The 14,575-nt window shown below is 39.9% G+C and overlaps 1 protein-coding gene across 2 annotated transcripts in view; it reads right to left on the bottom strand.

Annotated features, from left to right (window-relative positions):
- Positions 1-14,575, bottom strand: part of chd4a (chromodomain helicase DNA binding protein 4a) — a 25,688-nt gene extending 11,113 nt beyond the window's left edge. Inside the window, exons 1-15 of one of the 2 annotated variants that reach the window (XM_028036089.1) lie at positions 14,373-14,575; positions 13,805-13,970; positions 11,293-11,405; positions 10,961-11,194; positions 7,310-7,428; positions 6,875-7,140; positions 6,659-6,792; positions 6,414-6,552; positions 4,199-4,368; positions 3,887-4,120; positions 3,448-3,651; positions 3,169-3,377; positions 1,359-1,490; positions 1,174-1,273; positions 876-1,067 (exon numbers count right to left, since the gene is read on the bottom strand). In XM_028036089.1, the coding sequence (XP_027891890.1) occupies positions 876-1,067; positions 1,174-1,273; positions 1,359-1,490; positions 3,169-3,377; positions 3,448-3,651; positions 3,887-4,120; positions 4,199-4,368; positions 6,414-6,552; positions 6,659-6,792; positions 6,875-7,140; positions 7,310-7,428; positions 10,961-11,194; positions 11,293-11,405; positions 13,805-13,865 (2,307 nt within the window). In that variant the 5' untranslated portion in view covers positions 13,866-13,970; positions 14,373-14,575. Of the gene's footprint in view, positions 1-875; positions 1,068-1,173; positions 1,274-1,358; positions 1,491-3,168; positions 3,378-3,447; positions 3,652-3,886; positions 4,121-4,198; positions 4,369-6,413; positions 6,553-6,658; positions 6,793-6,874; positions 7,141-7,309; positions 7,429-10,960; positions 11,195-11,292; positions 11,406-13,804; positions 13,971-14,372 lie in introns of those variants that run through there. The other variant, XM_028036090.1, reaches the window with a different exon arrangement.

The raw sequence follows: 14,575 nt of genomic DNA, 5'->3' as shown, positions 1-14,575 counted from the left end.
TGAAAAAAATAGGTTTGTAATGCCACTGCCAAATAAGTCTATTATTCTACATTAACAATATTCAAAAGTGGAAAACATTTAAGACAATCTCCCAGGAGTGAAAGTCAAAGCAAGTTCACTGCAAAGACTGTATTTTCAAAGCAAAATCACAGAATATCCTGCTGAAAATAGTGAAAAAATGTATCACTTGTAAAATCTCCATAGACACAAAATTACATTATCTGTTTTGCATGATAAATTATCATTAGATTGTTAAAGATCTGTTTTGTTTTTATCAGTAAATACATCTCCATAAGCATTTGAATATTTACATACATATAACTATTTCAATAATTATGGGTAAAAATGTGAGACATCGGAGTTTTGCATTAAAGTGGGTCTGCCATGCCACAGTTCAACCTTTCAGTGACTATTATTTTTAAACTCTCAAAGTGTGAATCTTGCTTTTAATGCAAAAAACAAGTTCATCTGATTTTTTTAAACAAATCACATTCAACTGCAAAATCCCTTGTGACTTCCTTAAAAAGTGCAATCTGACCTCCCAACTTTAGGTGGCAGCAGCCACACATGAGACGCGTCTGTTTACTGTTTCAGATCCAAGTGAATGTCAGACTTCACCTGACAAAATGGCTGGAGAGCTCCTGACTAATCCGATTACAGTACTGCCAAACAGGCGTTCTGTCAGCAATAACTAAAATTGGGACATTTTCAACTAAATAAGTCAGGCCTTCCATAAAAATCTTGACAAAACCAAAAATGTATGACTGTTTTCTCTTCACAAGATGGATAAAAATTGGTTATTTTTTCAACAGATAATTAAAAAAAACACATACAAATTCATTTAACATGTAAATCTACATTACTCAGGTTCTCACCTCCTTATAGAGCGAGTAGAGGAAGACTGCGGTTTGGACCGTCTTGCCCAGACCCATCTCGTCAGCCAGGATGGTGTCTGTGCCCTGAGCCCAGGAGAACCGCAGCCAGTTGAGACCCTCCAGCTGGTAAGGGTGCAGCGTCCCACCAGTGGTGTCCAGGTAATCCGGCTGCCGCTCAAACTTTATGGTCGGCTGCAGAGAGAAGCAAGAAATATTTTCAAAAAAGTAAGGTAAAATGTCTCAAAACTTTCAAAAGGATTTATTTTAAAATGTCTCAGTCACTAACTAGCATACTTACATCTATCACCGGGTTCTCGGGGGGTCTCTCTGGCCGCTTCACTCTTCCTTTCACCTTGATCTTCTTCCCTGGTCTCCCATCGTCTCCCATCATCAGTTCTCTGAAACAAAAAGATGTTTACTCGGTTAGAAACGCCCCTTTAAGGCTGGTTTAAGTATCAAAAGTGACATAAAACAATATCTTACCTGTGGTTCCAGTACTGAACCTTATAGGTGTCAAACTCGGGTACGTCCATGTCCTCGGACTCCCAGGTGGCCTGGTCGTACGCCAGGTCGCGCCATTTGATCAGGTAGTGGACGTTGTTCTTCCTGTCCACGCTGGAGAAAAAAAAATTTAAATTAACATTTTTTAAACAAATGTTCAACAAATTTATTCAACACACTCAAACAGTGACTGCAATATTTGAAACAACTGAGGTGGGTAATAATAAAGCTCCATAATATACATAGTAAACTTAAAGGTTCAGGAAGTAAGATCTGAGATTTAGTAAATAACTCAATTTTTTTAACTAAAAACATTAAAACTTTAACTACAGGTGTATCAAGCACATTTTTCCTACCTGATGCAGATTTCCTGCTTTATTTTAGGCTTAACAAAAAATGACAAATTTGAAGGCTATAATACATAGTTTGGTTGAGGTATTAATAATAATAAAAAAAAAAAAATTATCTTCATCTATTCAATAAAGCACGTTGTGATGGTTGATGAAATAAACAAAAACAGAAAAAGTTCTTAGTTTGGTGCATTGATTTAATTACGTAATAAATTCTTTGTTTTCTTTTCTTTAATATTTCACTTGTTGATCACCAATTAGAGATAATCAAGGGTTAGTTGACCAACTCTGATCTTTGGGTGAATTTTTGGCACATCCCTACATTAAACTGTGTTGCTCTGACATGCGAGTCCATGTCTTTAATGTTTAGACTGCCAAACCTCAAAAAGCAACTTCAACTCCTGAGAGCAACAAGATTTAACCAAACCTGTGTTTCCAGACCAAACTTTATTAAATTCTCAGGTGAGAAGAACCTTTCATTTTCTACATAAAACAATAAGGGAGTTCAATCAGCAAAAATATTTTAAAAAAGACAACGAGGGAAATGTGAGTCAATTCCAACTGATGTCCTTGTAATATTTAACAAGATCAGAATTGCACATTTTTAATCTATAAATAAAGTGATCAATAAGCCCAGAACGATTATGCAATAAAAGGATGAGTCAGTATTAACAACTCATCTCCTGTTTTGCTTTTCTTCAAGGTCTAGTCAGATCACACAAACAGCATTAGTAAAACATAAAAACAGTTAAATGTTATTGTTCACCCAGGACAAGGCAGTCTGCATCTGTGTTAAAAGGCAACATTAACTGAGTGCAAGTCAATGTAGTAATTCAATAAGGTTTCCCAATGCGAGGCAACCTTTCTACAGCAAGCGATGGTCAGACATTGATCCTAAAGGTCTGAAAGTTTAAACTAAAGATTAGCATTTTTTAAAATCCACTGAGGATATGAAGAGCCTGACTCATGAGGACATAAACAAGTCCTATTAAACACTGTCTATTATTTAAATCATTAGAAATAATAATAAAAAAAACATTTTCAATAAAAAAATACTCTCAGAATATAGTCGTGTCTGTATTGACTAGTCCTGCTTGCAACATTTAGAGGAAAAAATTTAAACTTGAGATTTACAGAGAAATTGGCTGGAATTCTACACTTGATTGGCTCTGATTGGTTGATGTGTCATACAAATGTCTGTTTATTCAATCTCTCATAAATACGTAGGCCAGTTATGTCTAAAAGTTCTCATCACAGAAAAAAAGCTAAATTAAAGGATTAAATTAAGATAAAATAAAAGACAACAGCATTTTGAGTGAGTGAAGCCAATAATTATATATTATTATATTGCCAGTCAAAAGTCATTTAATTTGAATTAGGAGCATTTTAGAATGATCTTCCTTCTCCAGATTAAGACGCTCAGACGTTGTGTGAACTCTGACCTGTGGTTCAGGATGCGGTGGATCATCAGCCACTCAAACTTGATCCCATAGCGAAGGTATTTCTCCTCCAGGTGAGTGTACATGGGATCCTTGTGCTTCCTCTTCAGGCACTTGTCCTCCTCTCCTTCGCCAAAGTCGATGGGCGGCGGCTCGTCCATGTCGTTTTTCCTCTGGTAGTTCCTGAACATCACCTGGCAGTGCATCTCCAGCTGATGTGGAACATAAACTGTCACCAAAGACGTTCAGAGATGAAAAAGTGTGTCGTCATCTTGTATGCACCTGGAGCTCCGTGACCCAAGAGCAATGCCAGTAAGACATGTTGGACCATTTGGCGAAGAACTCCCGCTCGGACCGCCCGGCCAGAGGGGCAGGGTCTGGGGTTTCGGCGGGGAGATCTGGAGGGCGTGGCACGGGCGTAGGAGGAGGCGGGTCTCCCCACCGCCATGTTAGGATCTTCTGAACCTTCCCCTTCAAGGGCGGACACTGAGAATGACAAAAAATGTCAAAGTTATTGTAAAGATTTTAGCAATGTCCAAAAAGCCAACATCCTTTCTAGGGCTGAAACCATTAATCAGATTAATCAGTTATTGAAATAATTGTCAATTAATTTATTAATCAATTAACTGTTAGCTGGAGTGGTTAAATGAAAAAATCTGCAGAATGTGCCGATTTTTTCATCCGATTAATCAATTAATCGTAAGAACAACGTCCCACTCACTGTGCACCGGGGGCAGATCCACTCCCCATTGGGAATCTCGGGCAGCGGAGGGTTCAGGCAGTGGATGTGGTACGACGACGGACACGAGTCGCAGCAGAGGAGCTCGCCTCCGTCTTTGCAAACCCGGCAGAACTCCATGTGATGGTCGTCCTCCTCCATCTCGCCCGTCTCGCCGTTGTCCTCCTCTCCCTCTGAGGCGTCCTCTCTGGCTTCCCACTGGATGCCCTCCTTCTCCTGTAGTTCAGGACAAAAAAAAATCTGAATCAGTTCTGTGCAAATGCATTAAATAGTTTTAGCAGCAGATCAGCTTACGCAGTGCGGGCAGCTCCAGGTGCCCTCCGGGGCCTTCTCCATGTCGGGGTCCAGACACACCATGTGGTACGCTCTGGGGCAAGTATCACACAGGATGATCTCCCCTCCCTGCTGGCAAACCTCGCAGTAGTCCTGATGGTCCGTCTCATATCCATCGCCATCTTCCGTTTCTGATGGCGGGAAAAACATTTAATACTGTGCTGTCATGTCTTTGCATTTAGTCACATCACAATCACAACCACCAGTTTATATTATAGACAAACTCTACTGATCTATGTGTGCAGACTCCTTTACTCTGATACCCCTAAATAAAGCCAGAACAACAAGGAAACATATCATTTGGCCCGATGGGAGCAAAATGTTACTTTCTGGTGCAAAATGCCAACTGAGAGCCATAGCGTTGGGAGCATTATGCTGATAGATGGAGATGAAGAGTAATCCTGGGGAAAAAAAATCCTGCAGAAGATTGGGACTGGAGCAGCATGTCAGTCTCAGCTGGACAATACGATTCATAAAGTCTTTTAGATAATTCATGTGTTAGAAATGTGCAAGACTTGAAGTTTGATGTTTACAGACTTCTCATCTAATTTGACCAAGCACAAGCAATTCACCAACAGTGGAATAAAAGTGTTTATCTCCACCAACTTCTGGAGATAAAAAATATGGTTCAACAAACTATTGTATCATGAGGTATGAATACAAAAGCATGCCGCACTTTACAGATTTTTTTGGTTGCAAGATATATTTGAAAACCATCCATGCTATTCCTTCCACATCACAGTAATGCAGAAATTTGTGTTAATTGGTCACAAAATCCCACCAGACCTCAGTCTGGTTTCAGCCTGAAACCAGACTGAGGTCCTGGTTTCAAGGCTCTACTTTTAATCTTTGTTGTCAAAAGAAAACCAAAGAAATGAATCACTTCTTCCTACGGAGTAGAGATTTCCCCTATACTAAACGATTGACAAGGAAGGTTTTCATCAGCAAAACACTAAAATCTATTTCCATGTAATTCCTTAACCAGAATCTTCATTGAAGACTTCTTTCAGGTATACTCCAGACACAAATAGCTTTAATTATAAACACTTTGCTGAAAACTGGGGCATCTAGTTCTGTGGAATCAAAATCTCAGCTGAAGTGAGAAGGGTTTCCACCCTGAAGCCACTACGTCACAGTTCAGAGTCTGACCTCGATGTGAATACAACCGTGACGTCTTTCGAATGCTGCTTCGATCTTGTGACAGCAGCAACAGAAGAGGCCTCGGCGGGCGACAACCCAGAAGATGTTGTACTTCTAAATATACCCGTACTCCACTGACTCAGCCACGATGACTAATGTGTTCATCTGCACGGCTCGTTTTTCTCAGCTCCGCGCTCACTCTCAAAGCTTTCCCTGAACCACTTATCATCTCCCTCTGCAAAGGGGCCATTAACCAGCTGGTTTAGATACAGTTAATAATCCACTTTTTTAAAACATATACAGTAGAGCTGGGTGATAAATCGATTTTAATTTTTGTTTCTTGATGATTTAATTTTTGGAAAATCTGTTTCTTCCCCCCACCAATGCACTCATTGGGTTTCCGTAGTCCTGAGTGATGTCAGCACGCCCAGGGCGGCCATCTTGTTTGACATGCATTTCTTTTTTTGAAGCTACCATTTATTTGGACTTTGAAGTCAGGTTAACTCTACGGTGAAATATAAAGTTTTTTATAAAGTCCTTATGCTACAAGAATAGAGTCATAGTAATAGGAGAATCATATATTACAAAACAGTCAAAATGAGAATATAGTCCTAATTTAACCAGAGTAAAGTCGTAATATTAGGAGATTGAGGTAGGAATTTTATAAGAATTTCAATACAAAAACAAGAAATTATCCAAGCTTTTTTCTCAAAATATTTATAGTTGTTTAGTGGTACAATTGCATCTTTATTCTGATAATATTATGACTATGTCCTTGTAATTAAACAAATTCTTGTAGTGCGGCTTTAGTACTCTGTTGTACCACTCATAAAATTTATTATTGAAGAAAAGCCACTTTATTCAAATATTTTGTCATTTTTATTTTCTTTTTTAGAAAAGAAAACAAAAGCAAAATAAAAAAATCAGATGTGTTATGAAAAAGAATTGGAGATTTTATTTATTTTTGAAACCATATTGCCCAGCCCTAATATGCAGAAATTATTAACAAAGAGGGGGAACAAAATCTAAGAAATACCCTTCTTCCTCTTGGGTTTGTTCTTGGAGAGCTTCTTCTTGCTGCGGCTGCTGCGGCTGTTTGAACCCTCCGAGATGGAGACGCTGTTGATGCTGCCATTCTCAAAGTCGCTGTCGACGTCAGGCTCGTCCTCCTCACTCTGCGCACACCAGAAACAAACGTTAAATGCTCAGCTTCATTAGGAGACTGTCCATACAAGCACCGTATGAGCAGAGCATCAGTAAAGACGTGGAGCGTGTTCGTACCGAGGAGCGCTTCCTTTTGCTGTTGAAGCCTCCCAGCTTGATTTTCAAAGGAGCGACCTTCTTCGTCTTGGCATTGTTATTCTTCTTCTCTTGTGGCTTTGGTGCTGGTTTGGATTTTTTGCGGGCGTTGGGACCTGCAGACCCAACAAACGGACAAATCAGTCACCCAGAGTAATGAGACAGCCGTCTCCCTCGCCACTGTCCCGGCAGCACTACCTTTGCCCTCCTTGGTTTTGGCTTTGCGGAGAGGCGGCGCCGGCGTCTGCAGAGGCTCGGCCGGGGCCGCCGGGGGCTCGGCTGCAGGTGTGACCTCTGCCACCATGGTCTCTACAGCAGCTGGTATGTTAGCAGTAGCCAGTGCAGCATTCGCAGCTGCTGCTCCTCTCAGAGGGTTGTTTGTGCTGAACTCCCGCCACTTTGCCCCCAAAACCATCATCATCTTGGACACGGCGATCTTGGGATTCTTGGCTGCAATGAGCGGCCTGTAAAGGAGGAAAAGTGAGTCTTAGCACCAAAAGTGTGGAAAAAAGAACAGTCACCGAGGAAACACTGGATGTTTCTGTGAAAAACATTTCCAAATAATACATGCACATGTGAGGGCTTCCAGAGCAACTGGTTCAGTATTATGGGTAAACTAAGGCCAGAACAGACCTGACAAACTGGCTGAAGGCCTTGTAGTTAGTCAGGGATCTGTAATCCTCCTCGGTGAACACATGGTCAATGTCCTCCATTCCCCAGTCATCCAGCAGCTGAGATGATGACTTTGGCTCCTGCAGTAAATAATAAACAATAATTAAAAAACATTGAAGTCTGAAGCACAAGTGAAAAACATTGAATTCAACAAAATTGTGTTTATTTTGACTAAAAGTTGTAATGTAGTTATATGTTTACTATTTGCTAAAAGTTTATATCCAATATGAAAAGTTATAAAGCTCTAAGCAGTTTTGCTTTACTTGGAAGACGACTGATCTGATGTAAACTTTAAAAACTAACGTATTTGTGCACCACAAAATCCAGCTTTTACACCTTCATTTTCTATCAGCAGGAGTCTCTTCCTGCGAGGTTTGAAACCTTATTTTACCTCAAGTGGTATTAAAATATTATGCTACATATGGCTTGTGTTGCATGTAAAATAATAGGGCCTTTTTGCAACGACCAAATCTGCTCCAGTAGAGCCAATTTGCATGTAAGAGAGTTACAAGTGGCGAAGTGAAGAGCCTCTAAAATTAGCATCCAGCAAGCAAGCAAACGCTTTAATAATTGACACAGACCGGCATGTTTTTCAGCGCAATTGCACTAAATTGCTTAGTGATATGTGCACCATTTTAGAAACCCTATTGATTTGGTGGTTATCTGGAACAGTCCGTTTTTTACTGTCTGTCGTTTAAAAAGTGCATGTGCATGCATATGGTGCATATTAGGTGCAGATATAGATGCACCAATCAATCAGCCAGAGATCATCATCGGCCAATTTTCCCTTGATGGGTTCTGATCAGTGAGCCGCAGGTCAAATATTGATCCCTGCGCCCCCCTCATTCATGGAATGTTTAAAAACCATGAGCTCCCACCATTTTCAATTTAACAGGGATAATGAGCTCTGAAAATAAAATCCAAATCAGAAGATCAGATGGAAGAAATAAAAGTTTGATCAGTGCATTTCTAGTCCAAATCAAACTAGAATTCTTAACATGAGGAAGTAAGAGGAAGTTGAACTACAACACAAACAAAGTAAGTAATACCTGTATCAGGTATTTTAACTGCTGTTAAAAAAAGAACAGAAAACAAAAAGAAAATACATTATGTTCTTTTTTCCACTAAACTTTCCACCACATCTCATCCTTCACAAATATCCCAAATTGCCTTGATTCAACTTAAACGGTTCTTTTTAATGTTGATAAATAGACTCTTTTTTTCTGCTAATTCCGGTCTCCCTGAAGTTTAATGGATGAAGAACAAAGAGGTTCATCTCAGGCAGCACAAGTAGCAGATAAAGATTAAGATAATGCACTGCACGTTCCACCCCCAGCTGCCTTTGATCAAGGCTGCCTGTGCAGCCCTCCGTCTTGTACGGCAGGGCTGCGGCGCGGAATGAGGGCGGCTCTGCTAAGCAATCAAAATGTGTTTATCTAACCAGACAAAAAAAAGGGTCAAGAATGTATGGTTGTGCTAATGCTAGGGTTGCCATGGTAACAGCACATTATATCATATATACATCTCACAGAGCAGACGTACACGTACACACACACACACACACTTACACCCCCCTCCCCACCATTCCCATCCCCTCCTTTTGCATAACTGTCATTAACAAGAAGGCCCCCTATTGGCCGCCAGGTTCTAAATCCACCAGACTGTTCTTTGTTCAAGCGTCGCTCATTTCACATGTGTTTGTCACACCGCAGGACTCCATTACAGGTACGCAGGCAGAAGGTGCTCATCATGGAACCCGCAGAGGGCAGGTAGAACAGCTATTTACCAACTGAAGACCGCCTCTTAGAAACACAGATGCTTGACATTTCTAGTTCTTAAAAAGAAAATACATCAATTAAAAAAAAAAAAAAAACAAGCTACCACAGACCTAGATAAATGATGAGGTTCACCTCTACAAAGCTACATCAGCATGGCTGTTATATCAGTGCATACTGTAAAAGAAATGTGCCAGTAGCTGGGGCATGTTTTAAATGATCATGGTGCGTTTTTACACAGCTTTGATGGAAACTCGTTTAAAAAATATTTCTGTAATTTATCATCATGTGGTCAATTGTCCTTTGCCCAGGAGTGGATAAAGAACAACTGATTATGACGCAAACAAGCTTAAGAAGGGATCAGAAACACTGTGCCATTAGAAAGTGCTTCCCCTCTTCCAGATTTCTTCCTTTTGTCACACGTAGATATTTCATATCATCAAAAATCTATTTAATATCAGCCATAGACGACCTGAGTAAATACAAAACAGTTTTTTTTTACTAATCAGCACAAAAACAAAACTGACCATGTTTTGCATGACAACATAACTCCTTCCTCTCTAAATCATGAATTAACCTTCATTATTCACACTTTTTCCTTCACAAGCCACACCCAACGCTGATTACTGCCGGACTGGTAGAATCAAGAAATCCCATAAAGAGAATTTCATCTGACATTTATAGGACATTACAGGGTCCCTACCACTCCCTCTAGGCTTTGGTATAACAGGAATTACAATTATTAATTAGATTTGGGCATCAAGGGCAGGAATCAACATAATTAACCTAATATATTCTTGATATGAAGAGTGTGAATACCCAACACTTGAAATATAGTACTCTTTTGGATTTGCGATGACAGATTAAACTAGAAACAGCTACAAAGATATTTCTAATGCTTTATGACACCAGCAAACTACATTCTCCTAATAGGAAAAAAAAGTAAGGAACAGCAGTGAACCTTCCCAGGAGAGTCCAGCCTACAAAATCAGTACAAGAGTGAATCAAAACTAAAAAGAAAAAAAAACAAAACAACAACAACATCTGAATCACTGCATACCACATTTTCCTCAGTCAAGGTCAGTGGTCATAATTCTACAAAAAGAAAGGCTGTGCAGACATTGCAACTTCATGGAAGAGTTGCTGGTTAAAAAGATCCCAGAAACCCGTTTTACACTCACCAAAAAGAATCTTAATGATTCCTGAGACTTTTGGGAAAATGTCCCAGAGACAACTGAAGAGTCCAGTGGTATCTTGCGTAAAACTAACAGCATTTCAGAAAATTGACAGCTTTCCAGCAGTTAAACTAATGGGGTTGGTAGTTTGATGGTTCTGAAGTAGCAGGGCACTTCAGGACGTAAATAATTTCTCTACTCTACCAGAAAAGCAGAGTTTTCTACCCTAATCACAAACATATTGAGGTTACACTGAAGGACAATGATGCTTAGCAAACCAGCGAGTCTAATTAAGATGCTGGGAAATGACTAAAACAGACTTTTTATGCTAAAAAATTCATCAATGAAGCTAAATTTAAAGACTTCTGAGGGGGAAAGTAGGTCAATAATGGTTCATAGCACAGCATGTACAGGACTGACTGCCAGTTATCACAAAATATTCTTGACCAGGTTGGTATGAATAGTTTTTTTTTAAGGCATGAAATCATCATTTGAACAATTAAATGTATAATAACTCAGGCTATGTTTTATGTGATATTAAAATTTCTTTAATGAGTTGAAACATTAAATGTTACACTTTTTCTCAGCAATGTACTTCCTGGTCATTCTTGAAGCATGCATTTGTTTTTAAATCTAGTTGAAATACCAAAGTTGTTCCTTACCGAGTCGTCATCGTCATCGTCGTCATCCTCCTCTGGCTCTGGTTCTTTCCTTTTGGAACTCCTTTCAGGAACACTGTTCCTCTTCTTCTCTTTGCCACTGCTGGCTTTCTTCTTCTTCTTGCGTCCTGGAGTGTAGTCGCTGCCCTCGCTCTCGGAGCGCTGGGCCGAGCCCGTATCCTCTACGTCTTCCACTCCACCCATGTCCATGGGCTCTGGGGAGCTGATCGTCAACTCCTGGGACAAGAAGGAAACAGATAGGGCTCAGCAAACCCAGGAAAATACTTGGAGACAACCTTACAGTAAAATGTAACTGCGTTCCTGCGGCTGCTTACCTCTCTGCGCGACCGCCTTTTGCTGCCCTTGCTCTCCCGGCTCTTCTTGGCCTTTTTCTTCTTCTTCTTCACCTTCGGAGACTCATTCTCCGAGATCTCCTCTTCCTCATCATCTGCAAAGCAGGCCAACGGACACACGCCACAGTTAGGATGAATGCCCACAAACAGCATGTCAGCACATTCAGGCTGCGTGATCATTATTTAATAGTTGGCTCTGAAGATAGAAGGCATATCTGTGAACCCTCTGATGAAAACCGCGCACAGGTTAGATGCAACTGCTTACTGAAACAACCAATATGGTGGTAGATGGCAGGTTTTATCTTGCGGAGAGAAAATACAAGTAGGTGTAAAAGGTGAACTGTTACATGTAAGCAATTAACAGCATTTGAATGAGCCTTATCGGGTAAAATATCTACTCTTCTAATGGCTGTAATGAGCCGCTTTGGAGAAAGTTTCCACTCAGGAAAGTCCAGTTGTTCATCTATTTAACCACGAAGCAGATTACCATAGTATGAACAGATTAATTTACAGCGGGTAAATCAGAAAATAAACAAGCATTCTAAGTCAATGTCCTCTTTTCAATGTCCTTAGAGTGGAAAAAAAGCAAAACATTAATTCACATTGAATTAGTCACTATGATGTATCTACAGGTTGAACAACATATGATGTTAATGATTCTAAGAGCTTATTAATGTAATTTGCAGTAATTTTAAAATTAATGAGAAGCTACTGTTAAAACCATTTAACAAGATGTTTTTTATTTTTTGGATCAATGGAATTCAATGCCTGATTTATGACTCCTGACATTTGCTCAACATCTGGCTGCAAATAGACTAATACATAAAATGTAAAAGATACATACATTTTAAAAACGCTATTTGAATGTCTTCTATTTTGGGAAAATTCAAGCACTTTAGATGTTTAAGTATTACCCAACATTCAGAAACCTAAACAATTGACCCCAAAACTGATTACAAAAGTTACATATTAACTCACCAACCCGTTTTCTATATTTACTTAATCCTACAGAGGATCGTAGGGGTGAAAATTTACACCTCAGTGCAATTTACAATCACAGATTAACCAAACATGATTTTAGTTGGAGGAAGGACACCACACTGCCTAGAAAAAACAATGCATGGGAAGAACATAAGAGGCAACAGAGATTTAGAAGAAGTGTGTTACAACAACTCCAACCTGCTTTGACAACAATTTAAAGAGTTTGAGTTTTAAAATATTGACTGCTAACGTAGAGTACTGTTGACGTATTATTTCTGTGAATAATATCTACCAGGAGAAGGTTGATAACCTATGATATTTCCAAACAATTAGAAAATGAACCAGTCCAGACTGGGATCAAAACCTACATAACTGGAAATAGGATATTTCTAAAAAACTTCCAAAATATTTCTAAAAATACTATACAAATAATTAAATTTGTGAGATTTTACCATGGTGTAACCTCAGGTTGGAACAAGCAATTTTTCATTGTTATTGTCACAACTTTATAACTGCATCAAAACTATAAACGTTAACTATTTTGGGATCAGTTTGACGCATTTTATTAGGAACATTAGTTTTAATGCCTGTATGTGGATAAAACTGGATGTCACACCCATGCTTGTTATATAGCATAGTATTAAAAATAGCAAAATTGATCAAAACCAAAATCTACAAGTCAGACTCCAAGGAAAAATGGAAATCGGTATAGTATAGGTAGGTAAAAGTCTAATCGGTGCATCGCTACCGGCCAGAGACCAATCAGATGCCTTGAATTTCTCTACTACAGACTCTTCCTTACAAGCAACAATATAAACACACATGATTTATTTTCGCATTAATTTTAGTTTCATAATCCACTATCATGTGATTTCATAATAATACGTGTTATCCGCTGAATGGAGAACAATCGTGTTGTTGACTTCACCAGTTGAAGCTGATCTAAGAGACTATTTGTTCTCCAAGGTTCCGCTGTGTATGCTGCGGCTGCTCGCTGAAATCCAGCCGTAAACAACACTCGGCACAATTTAAACAAGCAAAGTATAAGATAGACCGAGTAATTTGTGTTTAATATATGGAAAAAAAAAGTGGATTTATGTCTGTTATTATTCGTACTTTTCCTTCCACAGTCAAACTGAAGGCGCCGGCTACGAGGAGGGGAGCGCTACCGAACGTCATCCACCAGCTTCCAAGCTAACTGGCTGCCTCCATCTTGTCATCGACACGTAAAAAATACCGGTAGCTGGCTAATGTTAGGCCCCGGGAACATGCCGGTTTTTCAGCGTGACAGCACAACAGTGCATCCATCAGCTTTACAACCTCCGACTGCGGTTGGGGTAAAACAATTTGAGTTCTTTAAAACATGTTTGTCTCCCTGTTTGCTAATGGAAGCTACGCAGTAGTTAGCCGCATGAACGAGCTAGCGCTAAGCTAACGCAGCATGATTGATGCGAACGTCAAAAACACACAAGCAGCGTGAACATTAGCGGCTAACAAATGAGACTCATCTTACCTTGCATTAAGCGGTCGTCGGCGGCTCCATAATCGTCTCTGTCATCTTCACTTCCAGACATAGCGGACAGCAGGAAACTTTCTTCTATTGAGTTAGCCAATAGTTTAGCTAACTAAATGAAAGTTATTGTTTGTGGATAATCCAGAGTTCGGACCCAGTGTGAAGTCTGTCCAAATCGTAGCCGGGCCAGGTTTATCGGGGCAGAAAATAAGAGCATAAAAGAAAGCGGAAGTGAAATATCAGGACCAACAAGCACCCGGTAAAACATAGAAGGACGTCAACACTCAGCACATGGGACAATAAACCCAACTTTATCCGCCTGCGAAGTTCACATATTTCTATCTCCTCCTTTCACTCCATCTCTGCGTTCAGCTTACACTATGATTACTATCCGTCCCATTAGCATGCGTGCTAGCCGGAGCTGAACCGGTTGGAGATTTAAGACTCGAAACAGAACCGATCCGCTTCACATACTGACATTTACCCAGAAAATTCCCTTGTGTGACAACCTAAGCCTACTTCACCCTCAATCAAGTCAATTCACAGACCCAGAAACTGACATACTCACAACTTCAAGCTTCCAATAAACAGTAACTCCACGCTCAGTTTGCAACTGATTGACCACTTGGATGCTTTTTTATTCCAGATGGTAGCGGTGTATATATAATTTAAATATATTTCCGTATTTTTGGTGGCAGCGTGTGCGCACGACGCCGTCTCCTCTTTCTCTTCCTCGCGCGCACACACACAAAGAGATCAGGGGGCAGGCAT

The sequence above is a fragment of the Xiphophorus couchianus genome, chromosome 13, assembly GCF_001444195.1.
Source record: "Xiphophorus couchianus chromosome 13, X_couchianus-1.0, whole genome shotgun sequence".
NCBI classification, from domain to species: Eukaryota; Metazoa; Chordata; class Actinopteri; order Cyprinodontiformes; family Poeciliidae; genus Xiphophorus; species Xiphophorus couchianus.
The sequence above is the reverse complement of the archived record's forward strand: the minus strand, read 5'-3'. Positions and strand labels throughout refer to the sequence as shown.